Below are 19,026 nucleotides of genomic sequence, written 5' to 3'. Positions count from 1 at the left end.
CTAGACTATTGGGGTTAAGCTCCACTCCCAGCTGAGGGAAGTCAATAGCAGCAGGAGAGTAAGGCTCACAGCCCAATCCCCTTGTGACCTGGCTCACTGGCACTGACAGCATAGCCTTGGGCTGGTCCCAGTTTTCTGCAGGCTTTATAGAGGGATGGGAGTCTGTCCTCGCTGTGCATTGGCCCAGCCCACATAAGACACTCACGGCTTTAGGCTGAAGAGGTCTTTGAAGCCTGATGCACTGGTGTCCTTGTTCCTGTGTTTCTCGGCAATGAGCTTCTCTTTTGTCCATGTCATCTGCACTTTGTCAGGTGTTGGTGGGGCTTGGGTTCTAGCAGCTGCTGTGGTATGGGATGCTGTGTTCCTGTCGTGAATCAGCTGGGCCTGGGGAGGGAACAGCAGAAGTTCAGAACACATAGTGTCTCTTGAATGAAAGCCGCCCTGGAGAGAACCTGATCAGTGAGGCAAGCAGGCTGTAGAATGAACCAAGAAGATCCATGTGCAACTAGCTAGGACCCCTCAACCACTCAACAGCAGCTCCATAGAGGGCCCTGGTACTGTTCTCACCCCACATGGGTCTCCCCATCTCTTGTACAACACTGGTGCCACAGATTCCTTACTTGGTGTAGTCCCCTACCAACAGACACACCGTGGTGCACCGGAATGGCAGTTTCCATCTCAGAGAGGGGTTTGCTTCAAACCCTCTGGCTGCCAGGCTCACAGAGGCTTTGGAGGGTCATAAATGGGTGGTGTCCGGTAGTCCTGGGAGGATGAATAAGGGGCATGCCTACCTATATAGCCCCATCCAGAAGCTTAGGCACCAAAGGGGTAGAGTGAATATCTAAAGATCTCTTTGAGACCAACCTGTAACCCTAGGCCAAGGTCTGAATAGTTCTTCCTCTTGTCTGGGCTATCAGAGTCATCACTGATTCTCTGTATCTGGGCTGTCAATAACCAGGGACAAAATGGAACATGGTATCTGTCTCATAGAGTCACAACTAAAGATCAGACACAGAGAGAGAACTTACAGGATTCCAGTGGGGACAAAAGACTCGAGGAGGCTTTGCTCCAGTAAGCATATCCACCCACAGGGAGGCTAAGTGCAGCTGAAGATACAGAAATCCCCACACGGAAGCTCCTCGTAACTAGGACTCATAGATGTCCCCACATGAGAGCCTCAAGGGGAACCAGCAGCAAAGGTGGCCACTGTCTTCTTCATACTTGACAATGTGTATGAGCCACTGTCTGATGAGAGCACAGCAGGGCACATGCTCTCTGTGGGGTCCACACAAGTGAGTCTGGCTGGGTGAGGACCTCATAGCCTGAGCCACTGTGGGTAAGGACTTGCTGCCCGCTCATCTGCAGAGCGCCACCAGGGTGGGTCAAAATCCACCAGGGAATGCTACTCATCCTGACCCTGAGCTCTTTAGTCTGTACAGTAGGGGTGGGTCATCAGGGTCTCAGCCTTGACTTCCTCAGATGACAGCACGGCTCAACTACTCAGCCATGTCTGAGCTTCATGGTCCCTCAGTGCCCTCACCCCCAGCGTGGCCATAACTTCCCCACAGCCCCCACAGGGAAGAAGAGCCTGCTGTTACCCACCCACCCTGCTGAGCAGCTCCAAACAACTAGTGGCCTCTGTCCCACATGGGGCACATCTCTGCTGAAGTCAGACTCTTGAATGGTATCCCCCTACTCCAAACCCTCCTTTACCTGAGTTTAGTAATTCTACAGTTAAAGATACCACTTAATCCAGTCAGTATTCTTTATCCTGAATGAGGCCAGAACAGATGGGTTGCTACTGGGACTCCCTGCAGCCCACAGAAACGGTGACAGAAACAAAGTCACTGAGCCTTCCTAGATAGTGTTGGAGCCAGCTGGCAGGCTTCCGTGCTATAGTCTCTGTCCAGACATGGGGGGCATCCTACCTGATCCAGGTTCTGTCTCCTGTGCCTCCCAACTCTCCTAAGAATCTGGGATGATTACTGTTCTGATTCTAGCTGTTAGTCATGTGACCCATGCGTTGACCAGGGCCAATTCTCATGGACCGTGAGGTGGGAGGCAGAGGGTTCTTATGCCCCTGTGACCACATGTTACCACTGATCCCATAGAGAACCATTCCCTCCACCCAATCTGCCACTGCAAAGCCTCATATAATTTGGAGAGATGGCTCAGTGGATAAGAGCACTGGCTGCTCTTCCAGAGGTCCTGAGTTCAATTCCCAGCAACCACATGGTGGCTCACCACCATCTGTAATGAGATCTGGTGCCCTCTTTTGGCATGCAGGCATACATGCAGACAGAACACTGTATACATAATAAATAAATAAATCTTAAATAATAATAAAAAAAGGATTCTGGAGTTTGTACAACAACAGACCTGAGGGCATAGCCTCAAAAGAGGTGGATGTCATATTATCCACCATCTGCACCTTTCCTGGGTATGAAGTAACCACAAAGATGCCAGCCCCGAGTCATACTGAACCAAGGAGGACAGGTGGCCATGCTTGCTCTTCTTTAATAGTCAGTGCCAAAAGGCATAGGAAACTGTGAATCCAGAGCCATGTGTTGCTGGGTTGCCCTTTGCCCACATTTGAGGCCAGATGGCATTGACCCTACCTACTTTCTTCTCCCCAGTGCACATACCTCTCTCTCCCGCTCATTTTTTGATAACTGCATCTGTTTCAGCATCTGTGACCTCTGCTCCATCATTAGCGTCTTCTCATAGGTGAATGCAGATATGTCATTTTCAACCTAAAACGTGTCAGGCCACAAAAGTAAACAATGTATACAAAACACGGTATCACTGTCAACCACCTACCTAACTCCCCTTTGTCAAGTAGCCCTAATCAAGCTGTGGTCATGCATCCTAAAGGCTTAGATTTCTGTCCCTGGAGTATCAGAGCTCTATCCAAGAGCAGCCTGGGAAGGTATGAGAATGTGTGACAATGGATGGAAACGTGTAGGTAAGGCTGCAGTATCAGGTGGACAAATTATAGCCTACATACATTCCTGCTGGGTCCTCTACCACACAGGCAGTGATGATGTTACATTGACCAGGAACACAGTTATTCAGGGTTCTGGCTTGTCTCTGCAGAAGCTGTGATCTCAAGGGACACATGCTCCCAAATAACTAGTGTCATTTCCTGTCTCAGACAAGCTCATCTGTCACAGAATTATTAAATCCACAGGAAAAACATACCAAACCAAGGGACAACAGCATTTAAGCACTAGTGGCTTGAGGATCTTGACTACTGGCACTCAGAATAGCCCTGCCTGTTACACCCGAACACCCCAAACCCTTACAATCAGGGTAGTCCCTTGCCAGCTGCCCATGGTCCCAGGGGCAGGGACATAAACCTCTGTATTCTAGTAGAAACTCAGGAATGGTGGGTAGCTCTAAAAACCCACCTCCTGGGGCAACACTGAAACCGAGGGGTGGGCAGCCTCATACATATGCACCATAGACAACAGGTCCAGGCCAGTGACCCACTGCTGTTCTCCACACCTAGCACGGGCTACCTCACAAGACCACACCTCCTTCCAGGGCTCTTTTCTGAGCAGCTTCTGTCACAAAGTCAAAAGATGGTTTCTGACTGCTAATAATGCTGTTTCTATGACTTCTAGATGCGGCCAGACCTAGGCTGCCATCTACAGAGGAGGCTGCAAGAAAAAGCCACAAAGAGTGAGTCTGCAACTCCAAATGGCTGAGATATCCAAACATGGATGTGTACTTCTGAACAGCACACCCAGAGCACAAAACCCAGTGATATACAACCCACACTCTGACTTACACAGAGCTCTTACAGAAGTAGGAAAACATAGCCCTGTACCACAAGGTTCCCGGGGAGCTGACAGGAAAATGCAATAGGTCGTCAATAATGCAGGGAGATGCCAGGCCTCATCCATGATTAAAAACACAGCCAGAGACAAACAGTTTGCAAGCTCTAAGTCTTGGAGCTGTGACTTCTCCATGTGACCATGGAAGAGTAGCATGTCCCTCTACCCAATGTGGCACACCACAAGGCCACAGAAAGGGAATGGGCCCTTTTGGAACACGCTTCACCAAACGTAACCCCTCTGTATGCTGTAGAAGAGAGGCAGGCCTTTCTGGAACTATTTCTTTCTACCAAATGTGACACCCTGCCAGTTCTACTCCAGGGACAGCACATGACCATGCTCAGCCTGCAGAGCCAACATGCACTGGGTGCCATCCACGATCAAAGGATCAAGGAGAAAGTCGTACAGAACACACAAGTGAGAACATGGTGTTCCGAGAAAGCAGAAGGTCAAGAGGAGTGAAGGACACACAGTTCACCCATGTGGTGCTACTTAGTCCACAGGGACAATCGTGGGTCCTTAGGCGCAGCTGGAGTAGCCATCCCACATCAACTTGACTCCTTAGACATTCAGACCATGGTAAAATGCACGTACTGTAACCCACAGTCACTTTATTCTACCTGCTAGCCACACATGCATGGCCCTATCTACCCACAGATGGACAGGCACGGACAAAAACAGAGCCGAGGGCTTCAGACGTCTGGGCAGGCCTCATCCCTAGGGACTATTCCCCACAGGCCTTGTTCACTAGAGCTGTCGACTGAGAGGTGCTCAGACACAGAGGGTGGAGACTACACAGTGACCCAAAAGAGCACACAGGGATGGGAGTCATAAAAGCAGCATGGCATCCAGGCTCCCAGCCCGGCCCGGGCACGCAGGTGACACGCACCATCTCCACCACCTCCACCTCAGCACTGATCCTCAGGTGGTACAGGAACATCTGCAGGTCCTTCTTCATCTGGATGCTGTTGTCATCCACCTGGGCTACAGTGAAGATGCGCATCCGGCACTTTCGCCACACCTGGGGAAGGGAGGGGGCATTTCTTCAGGGACTCAAGCAAGGCCATACCCGTCACGTGACGGTGCCCCTGGAGCCTAGCTGCTGCCCTGTGTCCCCGTGGCGGACACCTTGTGCTGGCGTAGCAGGAAGGGCAGCAGCATGAGCATGCCCCCATCATGCACAATCCACCACACGTCAATGTTCCCGTCACTGAAGCGCTCTTGGTTCTGCGGGAACAGGTCGATGTTTTTGGCCACCAACAATGCCTGATGTGCTGCTGTAGTGTCACGGACAGTATCTGTGGAGATAGAGGCATACATGGGTGAGACCTCAGGGGGTGGTGAGGCTAGCTTCCCCACCAGACAGTGGGGAGACTGTCACAGGCTAAGTAGTCAGGGTCCCATGAAGTCATCTACCCAGGAGGGCATCAAGGAACAACTTCCATGTCACCAGCTACCCCACGATCTCCAGAGGGCTGTGTGCCACATTCTAGGAAAAATCCCCAATTGGAGATTGGGTTTGGGCATCAGGGGAAACAATTAAACACTGTAAAGTAGCCATTTGCTTTTCCAGTGACTAACTTGGCTAGCACATTCAAAGGCCCCAAGTATATGTTCTCTGGCCAGACTTGGGTGTTCCAGTAACATGCCTGGGGCTATCGTGGAGCCTTGGGGGGAAATGGTTGCCATACCCACCCACAAAGTTCTTCCAGGAGAAAGGGTTATCTGCCTGCTTCCAGGACTCTGGCCAGGCCATAAGGACAGTGTTGTGTTTCATGCCGCCAAGGCCAGCTGACTGGATCAGGTGGGATGCACCATCCCGCAGGTTGGAGGACACTACCAGCTGGCAGAAGCCTTTGGTCTTCTCTGCACCCATCAGAGAGCGGATGTTCTGTGGAAGTAGGGGGGCAGGGTGTCAGTATGTGATAAGACATGTCAGGGGCATTATGTCAGTCACCACTGTGGTGAGGGGGCCTACACATATGCCACAGCCTGGCATTTAGGGATGGAGACTTTGAGGAGTGCTTGGGAGTTGCTGGACACATGTGTTTGCACATATTTGTGAGAGACAAAGAAAGCCTGGAACCAAGAGGCACAGGTGTCAATGAGGGTTACCACCAGGGTACACCAGATAGTGCCTTAAAGTGATCTGTCTTTGCTAACCATCCATTATTATTTGGATTGGGGGTGGAGGTCACGTCAGACAACGATCATTAAATGCTTCATGGCAATGGGTCAACTTGAACAGCCTTTGAGCAAATCTAGGGCTCCAGCAAAAACTATTAGACAAGCCATAATGTTAGCCTCCATTCCTGTCTATTCTGTCATTCCATCACTATGTCAGGCATCCACCAGGACAGCTCCTCCCTCCCCAGAGCAGCTTGGGGTCATTGCAGAGGTTGGATACTGTGACTCTGGACACACCATTCACTAATCAACAGCCCTAGGTATGCTGTCGTTCATATACAGCGGCCTGGCTACTAGGTCCTCTCGGGTGCAGGGTGTCAGTATCTAGAGAACAGTCCTAGACTTCACACTTATTCGGATGGTGACCCTCGTGCCTCCGCATACTCTCTTTGAGAATACAAGGCCATGTCATTGGCGGGCACACATTTTCCACACATCATGTAAGCATAGAGAGGAGTCCCTGAATCCCTGACAAGATTCAGACTTAGTGTTGATGCTGTGAGAGTCAAGACTTTGGAGAGCCCGTAATGAAACGACTGTGGTCTGCACGGGAGGCATACGTGCCTGGGGAACTAGGACTGGAGGGGCTGGATGGTGCGCCCAAAGACGCTCATTATGACCATGCGACAGCCAAGATGGGGAAAGAGACCTTATTTGGAAAAGGTGTCCTTGCAGAGTAATCCTCACTGTTGAATGGGACCCTGAACCCAGTAACAAGAAACCCTAAAAAGACAGACAGAGACCCGAGACAGAAGGAAGGCAGCTGTGTGGAGATGGAGGCTGAGGCTAAATGGTGCCTGGAGCCCCGAGCTAGAAGACACAGAAGTATACTTGAGCCTACCCTGCCCACACCTCAGTCTGGGTTTGCTCTATTGGTCACAGAACACTTTTCTCCTTCCTTGGCCTGATTTCAGCGCCTATGTCAGCCCCCCCCACCCCCGTGACACTGCTCTGCCTGGAGCTCCACAACTACAGTTGCACTGATAACACACATGGCTTCCCAGCAATCCTCTTTTCCCTTACTTCCTGTTCGCCTCCATCAACCACCCAGGGCAGACCAGGCTCACACAGACACGTTCCACTTAGAGAATTCTGCGTAATTCAGGAACAATCTAAACACTGTCCTAAAAGGGGAACATGCCAGGGAGTGGGAGGCGGCCCAGGCAGGAGGTGTGGTCACAGGGATGCAGCTGCTCCCAGGAGGGAAGGAAGACAGTGCCCACGATGGGGATTTCCCAGGAGAAGTACTAGAGGCGCTGACTCAGCACGATGGCATGTGGCAGGGCTATTCTGTTGTCCTTCGGGCTGAAGCTGGCTACAGCCTGAGAAGGCCGTGGAGTACAGACCAGAAGGACACACCTCCTGCACGGGGCACCAAACCACCATTGCCCTGGCATTGTGATGCCTGCGTCCCTGACACTGGCTGCAACATTGCTTTCTCCATGCTACAGACATAGGGAGCTAGAGTTGGGTCTCCTTGCCTTACTGCTAGAGAAACTCCTGCCCAGCTTAAAGCCGTAAAGGGTGGAGCCCTGACCAGGTAGGCACCTGGCCAGGGTCGACATTGTAAACAGAGGAGTCAGCACATCCACCAAGGTAACTGTGGGTGGGGAAACCTCAAAGGACAGGAAGATGGGATCTCAGTTAGGGAAGGATAGGGTGGCTCAAACTCTCATGAGATTGGTTCAGTGAAGGGAAAGCAATATTAATCCTGATAAGTTACAAAAATACCAAATAAGAAGTTCCTTACACAAGTTTTGATTATTTAAAAAGTTTTTATACTACCAACAACAGTCTGATTGGGGACAGAGCTCCATCAGAAAAGTGACACAGGTCCCAGATATTGCTATGAACGACAGATTAAACCCTTGGGCAGCTCCTTCTTGCTTTTGCTGATCAATAGAAATGATTAATTCCAAAGCTAAAGCCTTTCCTCATAACTGTACTTAGAGACCAAAGATCATCCAGCCAGGGTTTAAGTGTGGTCCAGTGGCTGGGCACTTGCATGGATGAGATCCTGGTTTCCCCACCCCCACCCCAGCACCACACAAATAAATAAATAAATAAATAAGTAAATAAATAAATCAGGCTGTTAAACATAAGTGAGAAAGCGAAGGTGCTTCTCATGTCTTATCAGAACGGAGGCTGAAAGTGGGGTCAGAGGGTCCCTGGCAGCCATTCACTTCAACAGATACTTTGCCCACGAGTTGCTAGTGAGACAAGATAACAGGGGTCCACACACACCCTTGTAATCTGCCTCAAGGGGTGGTCTAGCTCCAGGGATTTCCTGGGAAGGACATGTGGGTGTCAGTGCTTAAAGCAGACACTGGGGCCTTTGTGCCCAAGAATTATCACAGAACAAAAGCAACTCCCTCCTTCCCCCATAACAGAATGCCTCTCAGACCAACTGCAGGTTAGATACCAGCAGACAAGACAGAACACCGTCCATCCTTAAGGCAATAGCTAGGATGCTTGATTTATGGGTTTACAGTCAACAGCCACCAGTGTTTAGATCCAATGAGCCACATGCTGAAGGACATCTGCTGGTCTCTTTGGAGAGGCAAGGGAAGGATCCATGGTTTCTCCCGTCCTCTTTGAACTGAGAGGCTGCCCAGGCAAGTGATGCCATCATTGAAAAGGCCTCAGGATTGTCACTCCAGACCAGGGCCATCAGGAGCCGTTTCCGCCAATGCCCACAATCACGCCACTGAGCAGTCTTACCACCTGGCATGGTCTGAACTCAGGAATTAGGCTGCAGCTTGCAGACAGCAGGAAGCCAGGGTGCACAAGCAGACATAGATGGCCACAGACAAAAGCTCCAGAGAAGAGGGTGACACCTAGACATGGCGGCCACTAAGGTCCACAAATGGAGAGAGGAGTAAAAAGATTTCTAACAATTTGGGAAACTGGACACTGGAGATGCACACTCAGAAAGGGTTCTAGATAGACGGCAGGACAGGATGTCACAGGGAAGGGAAGGTGGGAGTGACGGGACCCTAGCCTGTGGGGCAGCAGAGGCTGGAGGTAGACGTGAGGGGAAGGTGACACTACTTGCTCTGCTTCTACTCAGGTTGAAGATCTCCTGCCACAAATCTGAAAGTAGAGAAATACAAGAGTGTGCAGGAACCCAGGAGCTACCGGCCAACAGACGGTGGGTAGCAGGCATCGGACAGCACCGGTATGCTGTCGGAGCCGTATCTGGTTACCTCCCCTCGTTCACAGGATCAGGACATCTGGCAGCACAGACTCACTACCCACCATCTCTGCATGCTGGAAGGAGCTGGGGTACCTGGGGAGTTACAACCGGCACCAGGGACAGAGTACCGAGACAAGGCACGGGGCCCCCAGTGCTTGAGTCCCACGGCATGCCTAGTGGAGCTGTCACTGCTCCTCTACGTCTCAGAAGACCAGGCACCTCACTTCTTCAAGTCTGACTTCTGACTGTTTCAGACTCAGAAGCTGCCTTGATAGATACAAGTGACCACGTGTACAAACTGTGTTCCTGAACCTCGAGATGCAGGGCATGGCTGGCTCAGTCCTTCCTAGGTGGTTGGAACCCTGACCGTATTCACCCCTGCCTACCTCTTCGGCCCTCTGGGCCTCCACGTGCTTGTCTAAGTAGGTGCCCTCCAGCACGGAGCCCACGATGGTCAGGCCCTTGCCAGCCTTCAGCTGCGAGGTGAAGGACAGCAGGCGGGGGTGCTTCACACACTGCTCAGAATCCAGATTCAGCATCACCAACACCTGGGGCCTGTGGTAGGACAGGCAGGGACGGGAGTTACTATGGTAACACACGACCAGGGCTCCAATGCTCACTAAGCCAGGTGGGATACAGGTGGCAGAGGCAAGCAGCCAGCCAGCCCAGAAAGAAGAGGTGAGACGGGAAGCCCGCTGAGACAGGCTGACCATGAGACAGGAACAGGCCCCATGTCTGAGGCTTCAGGTGTCCCAGCTAAGGATGCTCTTAGAGGACTGTGCTTCCGGTTCACACTGCTGGTGGCTTGTTGGATGTCCAGGTCCCATCTCTGGCTACTCTCCCATTCTTAGGCAGTGATATCTCCCTGTCAGATCTCTCCCCAGGAGCCAAAAGCAAAAGCTTCTGAGAGACAGCACTAACAAGGTGTTTGCTTTATCCTGCTGTCTTGGGCTGAGGCTGTAGGATGTACTCACCTCCAGTTCTTGGTATGTGGGGGCCCGTGTTCCACACGCAGGAGGGCGTAGCGGGCAGCATTCAGTGACAGGCCCCTGATGCCATCACCCCACTCCTTCTCAGCCCTGTGGGGTACAGAGGGAGGCCACTTTGTCCCAGCAGCACTCTAAGAATGTTTGCCTAGCTGGGGCATTCAGAGTTTCCATAAACTCAAGACAAGCAAGGGCTACTGGGTAAAATGGAAGGGTACAAGCAGCAGGACTTCCTTTGTGGGTGACCACCAGGGATGGAGGGAAGAATGCAGGTAGGACCACAACTCGGAAGTCCTGAACTAGACAGGTCTCAAGGTCCAGGGTGGGGACAGGCTAGCCAGGGAAGGACAAAGGCAACCTTGTGGGTTGAAATGTAATGTAGCCCCTGAAACAATGCTACCCTGGTTCAGCGTGTGTGCGTGTGTGAACATGTTTATAATGGGCATTACATTATCAGTGCTGTTGCTGAAAAGAGTAAAATTTCTTAAATAGACTGTAATAGTTATAGCTGCTAAATGCAGTCACAGATGCCCCCACTGGTAAATTAGAACACATGTGAAATTAAAAACTGAAAACAAAACAATAAACCCAGTTATTTGCACAACAGCTCCGGGGCAGGAAATCAGTATATATCTGAACAAGTCAGCCTGGCTGGGGCTGGGGGATGACACAGTACATCAGATCTCACAGGGTATCTTAACCTCCATGATACGAGACCTCATCAACACAGTCAGACTCACATCCCAGGCTGGGCCCAGGTAAGCAACTGCCTGGTTCCGTGTAAGCATGAGGAGTGTGGTGAAGTCACACTCACCCGCGGTATTCGATGTACTTGTAGATGCAGCCAGCGATGAGCATGGCGAAGAGGGCGTAGTACCAGGAACAGATGAACATCAGGGCAAGGCAGAGACTCATCCCAAGGAAGGAGAGGGTCCTAAAGGACATGGAAGCTCAGACCAGGCTCAGACAGACCCCAAGCAACATCTGAAAGGCTGCTTCACAGACAGCACCTTCCTCATCATGAAAATCTTCCATTATCAGGCCCTGACCCTTCAGGCCTGTCACTTAGTCATCCCTGAAATATGAAATGCCTTCTAGGGACCCTGATGTGGCACAGATGCCTGTTTACCTCCTGAGATGCACAAGGCACCCCAGCATGCAGAGCACAGAATGGGCTCCACCCCGCCCCCCAACACTGTGCTGGAAAGGGACCTAGGGAGACCGGCAGCCCTAGAGTCTTGACTTGACAAGGATGACACAAGAGTCACATGTGTACCCAGAAGTGCAAGTACAAGTCAGAACTTCCTGAAAGTTCAGCGGCCCAGACAGGACCATGACCTCATGGAATTCACTGTGGCTCCTTCCATAAAAAGTTTTAAGTTCAGCAACAGGGAGCCTCCAGAACAGACTGCAAGGGCTTAGCCTTGTGGGTCCCTCAGGGCATCCACACAGAAAGCCTTACCAGTGGTAGAACTTGAAACGTGGGCGCCAGTTGGGTGTGCGCAGCAGGGTCTGCACAGCACAGGCCAGATTCACGAACATGTAGCACATGAGGAAGAACCTGGAGCACATGAGGAAGGTCCAGAAGCGCTGCTGTCCCCCAGGGCAGCACCCTGCTGTCCCCCAGGGCAGCACCCTGTCACTGCCCTACTGGAAACAAACTGCTCACCACCTTCTCGAGAGACCCTCCCTGTTCACACAGTGGAGGCTCCTCTATGGGCCTCCACACAGCAGCTGAGGAACAAACCACATCCCTACTGTCCCTAGCCATAGACCATGAAAGCAGCTGTTGCCCCTACCACAGCAGCCATCTGTGAAAACACACTGGCCTCAGCAAGGCCAACAGCTGTGTGCCCACAGCACAGCTCCTTGGCCTACTGTGCCTGACCTGTATCCCTTATCCTGCAGCCAACAGAAAGGAACAGTAGCTGCGTCCCCACACCCTCCACCCTGTTGTCCTTGAAAGCTACTCACATGGACAGGATGGGGGCCACGCTGTCCAGGGAGGCAATGAGGATACCCGTCTCACAGATGAGGGCCGTGAGCAGCAAGGCCCACGTGGGCTCCCCGTTGGCCTTCCCATGACCAAACACCTGCAGTACGGAGAGAGAGGTAAGTGGGCTGGGCCAAGAAAACCCCTAACCATGGGTGAGTGGGCATCTATGAGGCAGTGTCATCTGAAGTCTTCAAGGCTTACAAGAAAGACTAGCTTTAGTCACGTGTCACCACGCTGTAAATAGCCATACAGAGAGGCTCAGGGGACACCTCCGCCACACCTGGACTTCCATGATTTTTTGTTTGTTTGGTTTTGTTTCTATCTTCAGATCACTTTTGTGTGGTCAGTGGCCTCACTGGACCTCCAGTCTCCAGAAGTTTGGGAAAGCAACCTCTTTTGGTTTAAGTCGTTGGGCTATGACACTTTGATGCCATAATCTCAGGACTCTCCTTATATCCTACACCTCTAGGTTTACTCCAGGAACTGCAGTCCCAGCTACAGATGTCAGGTCCAGGGATACCAAATCCCTGGCTAACATCAGTGGGACCATCCTTGGCACAGCCTCATTGACAAAAGGCTTTATAGCGCTGGGCGGCCTCTGCCCTGGGACTGCACCCTCAGCCCAGTAGCTAGTGCGAGAGAGGACCAGTACAGAGTCCAAAGGCAGGACTATTCTTCAGTCTAGAGGTTCACTAGACTGACTCTTAGGGACCCCTACACCCCAAACTTGACCTCCTAAGGTCTCTCTTCTCAGGGCATCATCTACTGCAGCTTGAGTGAAGAGCTCACCTGCAGGAAGGGGATGAGGCCATCACGGGCGATGGCCTGCAGCAGGCGGGGTGCCCCAGTCAGGCTCTGAAGGCCAGCACCACAGGTGGAGAAGAAGGAGCCAATGACGATGACCCAGGGGGATGGCCAGGCCAGCATGCCAATGACCAGGTTCCCTTGCAGGGCCTCCCCAAACCTATAGGTGAGCAGGGAAGGTGGTCAGTAGAGCATCCAAAAAGTGATCTGAAGACAGAAAAAACAAAACAAAAAAGCCTCTGTCCTCTATTTGAGCGTGACCCTCGGGGCTCAGGGAGAGGGGAGGCAAGGAACCCATGACAGAGATCCAACTCAACCAGGACCCAAGCAGCCTGGAGCTTCCCTCGAAAGGAGCTTTGGTGGTATGAAACTGTTCTAGAATCTTCTCAGGAACAGGAAGTCCTGGTTTGCACCGAGGTGGTGCTGGCCACTGCCATTTCTGCAGGGGTCATATCTAGGTCTGGTGGTAACTATATCCCTTCACCATTCAGTTTATAAGGCCCCCCTGAAGCCCCAAGATTCTGACAGATGTATCCTAAGAAGGGAGGGCACACAGTAGTCTAGTCCCACTGACTCAGCAGCAGGGCTGGGGGTCTGGGTCCCCTCTCTCCCATTCTCAGACCTGCGTCCATTCCCCATCTCCAGTTTCATCAGGCCTCATCTCTTCTCTGAGCAGTCTTTAGGCCCAGGCTCAAGGAGCGACACATCAACACTTTAGTCAGGCAAAAGGCAGTGTGGCTGGGTAAGAGTTTTTAGCTCATATATAACCGTGAGTAACTGAATTTCAAAGCTGAAGTCTCTCAGGAAAGACAATACCAATTACAGTCAATTCATGTAGTTAAAAAAAAAAAAACAACATACTTATCTCGCAAGACCACACCTTCGATGCAGGCCCCAAATAGCACTATGCAGGAAAGATCTGAGATGAAGTCAAGGAGTGGACAGTCCTAAGGCAAGGTCCAGGTAGACACATGCTGGTCAGTGGGCCCTACCCCATGCGCCTGAACCAACCCTGTACCCAGGATTACCTAGTGGTAAGATATTGCCATACCTGTCCACACAGTTGTACTCCTTACCTCCATAGCCCTCTGGGACCGCCCCTAACATATGTCTACCTAAAGAGAATGCAGTCACAGGTACTCAAAGGGGCCTGGTTGGTGGCCCAGTCACCCTTCAGGGAAGACACAGGGCTCCTGGAATGTCAGTTTTACAAAAGCAACTGTGGTGAGTGTTAATGCCACATACAGCACTACACCCAACCAAGGAACTATATATATATGTATGTATGTATGTATGTACGTATGTATGTATGTATGTATGTATATACAGCACTAGTGTCATAGACCAATCCAATGGTGTACCGTATTTCTTTTTCCTTTGGTATTAGTGCAGATTTGAAGCCGGGGCCTTGTCCTAGACAAACACTCTACCATTGAACTGCAACACTTGGTCCTGACTTGAGTTTTTGAAGGGACAGATGTTAAATACAGTCACAAGAGTGCCGTGTTTTAATATGGCGCATCACATAGGGTTGTCACAGCTACACGCAGGGCAGGCTGTGGTCAGGACCTAAATGTGGAAAGTGCCCCACAGATGGGTGCAGTGGGGGTGAGTCGATGGACCTGAACATGGGCAGCAGGGCTGGAGTCCAGCGCCTCCGCCCAGGGGCCCGTTAAGGATACAAATGAAAGACGTGGTCACGATGGCCAGAATGGTCCCTGTTGGGATGGACTTCTGGGCGTCTTTGAGGTCCCCAGAGCGGTTGGATCCTGCCATGATCCCTGCAAAACAGACAGGAGTGACAGTGACAGAAGGCCTACAGGATGCGCCCACAGAAAGATTCATCTGTAGGTCAGAAAAGACAGGCCAACACCACCACTGCTTGCTGGGAAGATGGTCTGTAAGGGCTGAAAGACACACACACACACACACACACACACACACACACACACACACACACACACACACACACACACACACACACCCACCCCAAGATGGTCTCTAACACACACACACACCCCAAGATGGTCTCTAAGGACTGAAAGACACATACACACACAGACACACACAGACACACACGCACCAGAAAATAGAGACTTACCAAGAGACAGACAGTAACAGAGAGACATAGAGTTGAAGAAAGATAATCATGGGGGTTACACATAGGAACAGACAGAGTCAGAGAGAAGGGGAGGAAGGGGAGGCTGGGGAGGCGGGCAGCCTTACCTGTTACGGAGGGGAAGTAGATGCCAACCAGCATGGTGAAGTAGGTCATGATGTCTGTAAGGACGTATGGCAACCCACTAGGCCGGCTCTCCTCAGATACAGGCACTGAGGACACGCCCTTCTTTTCCACAAACGCCCCCTTGTCTGAATATGTGCTCCACAGGTTATCTGTAATAAGAACAGGCTGGACTAGTAGACCTCCTAATAGGATTCTCGCATCTTCTGCTGGGACTGCCCATTGGACTGTCTATGCCCAGCATCACCACTCACAACCACAGGAGGTTCTCGCTCTCCCATGCTCTGATTTCAATCAAGGACACTCAGATTGTAAGGATCAGGGCAAGAAACTCCTCTTCCTAAACCTCGACATAAGGTTTCCGTACTAGGGGGATCCTTGTGCACGGTACCCTACACGCTCCCAAGTAGCTAGCTGCCCAGTTTCAGTGCCCTCCCTGCTAGGCATCCACCGACAAGGCAGGATCCAGGCAGTGTGGCCACCTTCACTCTCCACTGCATCCCAGCCTGGTCCTGGCAGTCTTGCCCTGACTGAATACTCGCATAGGGACCTCTCCATGGCCGCCTCCCGTCCACATGCACTTGCTGCCTCCCTTCAGATCTCCTGGGAGTTGCTTCCTCCAGAGAGCTTACCTCAGAGACTCCAGCGGGGCCTGTGAGTGAGGGACCCCTGTGCTCCTCTCCCATCACCCAGACACAGCCCTCAGCTGTCTACTGACATCGCACTACACCACCGAGAGCACACAGAACCCCAGCTCACAGAGGGTAGACTACTAGGACCAAGTGTATAGGCTCTCCAGGAACGGTTCCTTCTCACTAAGATGAAGTTGCCCCGTTTGTTATCCTAGTATGTGGAAGGTGATGACAGGGATGGTACCAATCCATTCCTGTTGTTGAGGTTCTAGGCCAATCAGGGCTACATAGCAATTTCCAGGCCATGCTGGGCTGTAAAGTGAGTGCCTCACACAAAGACTGAATCCTGGCTTTATCCAGCTGATTTGCAGCAGCTGAAGGTGGCCATTCCAGTCTAGGGTTTGGCTGGACAGGATCCCAAGGACTTGGCTAAGCAAGAGGAATCAAGGCCCAAAGAGTAGCCTCAAACAACACTTACCCAGGAAGACACCACTGGCCACACCAGGGATGCCCTGGATCTCAGTGACATTGTTCTGTACAAAGTACTCATCACAGGTGGCACTCAAGCTAGAGCCATTGCAGAAGAGACGCCAGAGTGCAGTGGTCACTGTCCCATTGTTGACAACCTGCATTTTGGCACAGGCCTCAAAGCTGCGCTTTGCCAGTGTGCGGTTCCCAAGCAGACAGACCCTGGAGAAGCGAGAGGACAGTTTGTTTTGACCACTCTTCCCAGTCGACTCGGCGTGAGGCCCAACGCCTCCCAAGAAGCTCTAGTGTCCCAGATCCATGTTACTGCAGGGGCCACATGTCATCAAGCCAGATTTCAACAGCTTGGTGACTGATCTCACATACAAGCCCTCAGCTGGTCAGGGCTGTCCTCCTCCTGCCTGGGACAACTCATTCTAGAAGGAAGGTGGCCATATCCTCCACAAAGAAGGCAAAACCAAAGCTCTGGGGGTTTCATCCCACCTGGGACCATGGCTTTGGTCAGTCCCAACATGCCCAAACAGCCCCCCACACACACACCTTGGGTTCATGCTCATTCATTCACTCACTGTGACCCTGGCCACCTTGGCTAACCTCCTCAATCCCACAAGAGGACAAGAGCCAGCCCATTTGAGGGGTTTCAAGGGAGCCAGGACTCATGAGGTAAGAATGGGCCACACTGGAAAGCTAGGCCACCTGCCTGGTGGTTTGAATGACCGTATCTCCCATAGGCTCAGACATTTAACACTTGGTCCCCAGCTGGTGGTGCTGTTTGGGGAGGCTCGGGACACATGGCCTTGCTGCAGGAAGCTATGTCGGGGGTAGACTTTGAGAGCTCACGGTCTTGTTCTGCATTCAGTTTGCTCTCTCTGCTTCACATTTGAGGTTGAAGATGCGATCTCAGCTTCCTTCTCTTGCTGACATGATGAACTCTTATCCCTCTAGAGCCATAGGCCAAAGTAAAACTATTTCTCCTTCCATGGGTTGTTTCTAATCATGGTGCTTTATCACAGCAACCAAAGAGTAACTAATACACTGTCCACAGGGCCACTGGCCACCTCAAGTGTGGACAGCCCTCACTAGAGCTCCTGATCCACAGATAAGCACAGAACCAGCTGCACAAGCACTGTGACACCCCATACTCCAAAGTCCTCAAAACCACACTGAAGCCCAGGAATGAGTGACTGTCAAGGACACCTCCATATTCCTCCTTAGAAAAGAACTGAGGATCTGAGAGGAGAGAACCAGGAAGCCAAGGCCCAGCCCCTGGAAGAACACTGCAAGATGGACCCAGCATTAGATCAAGCCCCCCTGGGACTCACGGGATGTCGGGTGGGGCGAAGGCTGTCTTGATGACACCAGCATAGATGGCCAGGATGGAAAGCACAACACAGGCTAAGAAGACCAGGGCCAGCTTGTTGACGTATTTGACACCAACAAAGACCACAACCGCCATGAGCGCCAGAGCGCAGCTGCCGTACACACGCATGTTGTTCAGCATTGCTGCCGCCTCACCGTCTGCTGTCTCTGCCTGGAAGATGGCTGCGCTTGGAGAGATGTAGGTCTGTGGGGATGAGGCAGGTCAGCAAAGGAGGAGGTCCTGCCCAGGGAACTTGCCCAGCTCTGATCTCAGGCAAAGAAAGCCTGTCAGGACTGAGGTCACTGGGAGTTCTGAGATAGAGTCTTGTGTGCCACCCAAGATGGACCCAGGGTGCCAGCCCACCCGCCCGCCAGTTCCCTGTCCAGTTCCCACAAACTTCCAGAGCCAGACTGTAACCAGCAGTACAGGAGATCGGGCACCTTCAGGAAGGAGAGCTGGCAGCTAACGCTTGTGTGTGACCTTAGTGGCCAACCTGCCTTGGTCAGGTTACTCACAGGCAGGGGAGAACCCTTGTGGTGAGGGGCCAGGACCTACTGCCAACAGCCTCAGCAGAACCCAGGGCAACTCTCCTCTGTCTTCACTAATGCCAGCTGACTGCTGGGCACACTCTCCAGAGAGCCACCAAGTAGCTAGTGTGTCCTTCAAGCCACTCTACCTTAGAAACCAACCAGACCCTAAGAATGGGCATGACAATCCAGAACCCCACCCCCAGCCCCCACTTAGTCTGCAGCCCAGGACCCATAGGGGAACATGGATTCCTAGGTCCCAGTAGCCCAGACTCCCCAAACTAGAATATACATTTGTCCCCAAGAAGCCTTTCTTAGCATGGGAAGTCTTCCCTGAAGGCTCTGAGATATCTGGGTACCAAAGAAAGAGCCAACTCCACGGAGATGATTGTAGTAATGGTTAATATTGTCAATTGACAGGATCTAGGATCACCTAGGAGAAAAGTCTCTGGGGACACCTGTGATCCATATTAGATTAGCTTCTGTCCATACCAGTGAGATATTATCTTAAATCAGCTAAGGGTGGACATACACATCCTAAACCACCCTTCCCTGGGTTGGGGTTTTGAACTGTATAAAAAGGAAAAGGCTATCTGCACACCAGGATTCATTTCTGTCTTCTCCCTGACTACTGAAACAATGTGGTCAGCTGCTTTGAGCCCTGCCCCTGGTCATTTCCTGGTCATGATAAACCGTTCCTTAAGTTGCTTTTGTAATAGTATTTCATCATAGCAATTGGAAAAGAACTAGTACAGAGAATAAATTCCCCAG

General features: G+C 51.7%; 1 protein-coding gene across 5 annotated transcripts in view; it reads right to left on the bottom strand.

The window, feature by feature from the left end:
* The window catches only part of Slc12a7 (solute carrier family 12 member 7), an 83,231-nt gene that overhangs the window by 5,787 nt on the left and 58,418 nt on the right, over nt 1–19,026 (bottom strand). For all 5 annotated transcript variants that reach the window (XM_021235468.2, XM_013124622.3, XM_021235476.2 and 2 more), the window contains exons 7-22: nt 17,691–17,932; nt 16,361–16,572; nt 15,235–15,402; nt 14,691–14,789; nt 13,870–13,927; nt 12,994–13,168; nt 12,183–12,301; nt 11,671–11,769; nt 11,023–11,142; nt 10,197–10,301; nt 9,609–9,777; nt 5,535–5,730; nt 4,968–5,137; nt 4,729–4,860; nt 2,646–2,753; nt 206–384 (exon numbers count right to left, since the gene is read on the bottom strand). In XM_021235468.2, coding sequence (XP_021091127.1) covers nt 206–384; nt 2,646–2,753; nt 4,729–4,860; nt 4,968–5,137; nt 5,535–5,730; nt 9,609–9,777; nt 10,197–10,301; nt 11,023–11,142; nt 11,671–11,769; nt 12,183–12,301; nt 12,994–13,168; nt 13,870–13,927; nt 14,691–14,789; nt 15,235–15,402; nt 16,361–16,572; nt 17,691–17,932 — 2,351 coding nt within the window. The remainder of the gene's footprint in view (nt 1–205; nt 385–2,645; nt 2,754–4,728; nt 4,861–4,967; nt 5,138–5,534; nt 5,731–9,608; nt 9,778–10,196; nt 10,302–11,022; nt 11,143–11,670; nt 11,770–12,182; nt 12,302–12,993; nt 13,169–13,869; nt 13,928–14,690; nt 14,790–15,234; nt 15,403–16,360; nt 16,573–17,690; nt 17,933–19,026) is intronic.

This window comes from Mesocricetus auratus, unplaced genomic scaffold (genome assembly GCF_017639785.1).
Source record: "Mesocricetus auratus isolate SY011 unplaced genomic scaffold, BCM_Maur_2.0 Super-Scaffold_100015, whole genome shotgun sequence".
Taxonomy (NCBI): Eukaryota; Metazoa; Chordata; class Mammalia; order Rodentia; family Cricetidae; genus Mesocricetus; species Mesocricetus auratus.
This window is presented reverse-complemented; position numbering and strand designations above follow the sequence as displayed.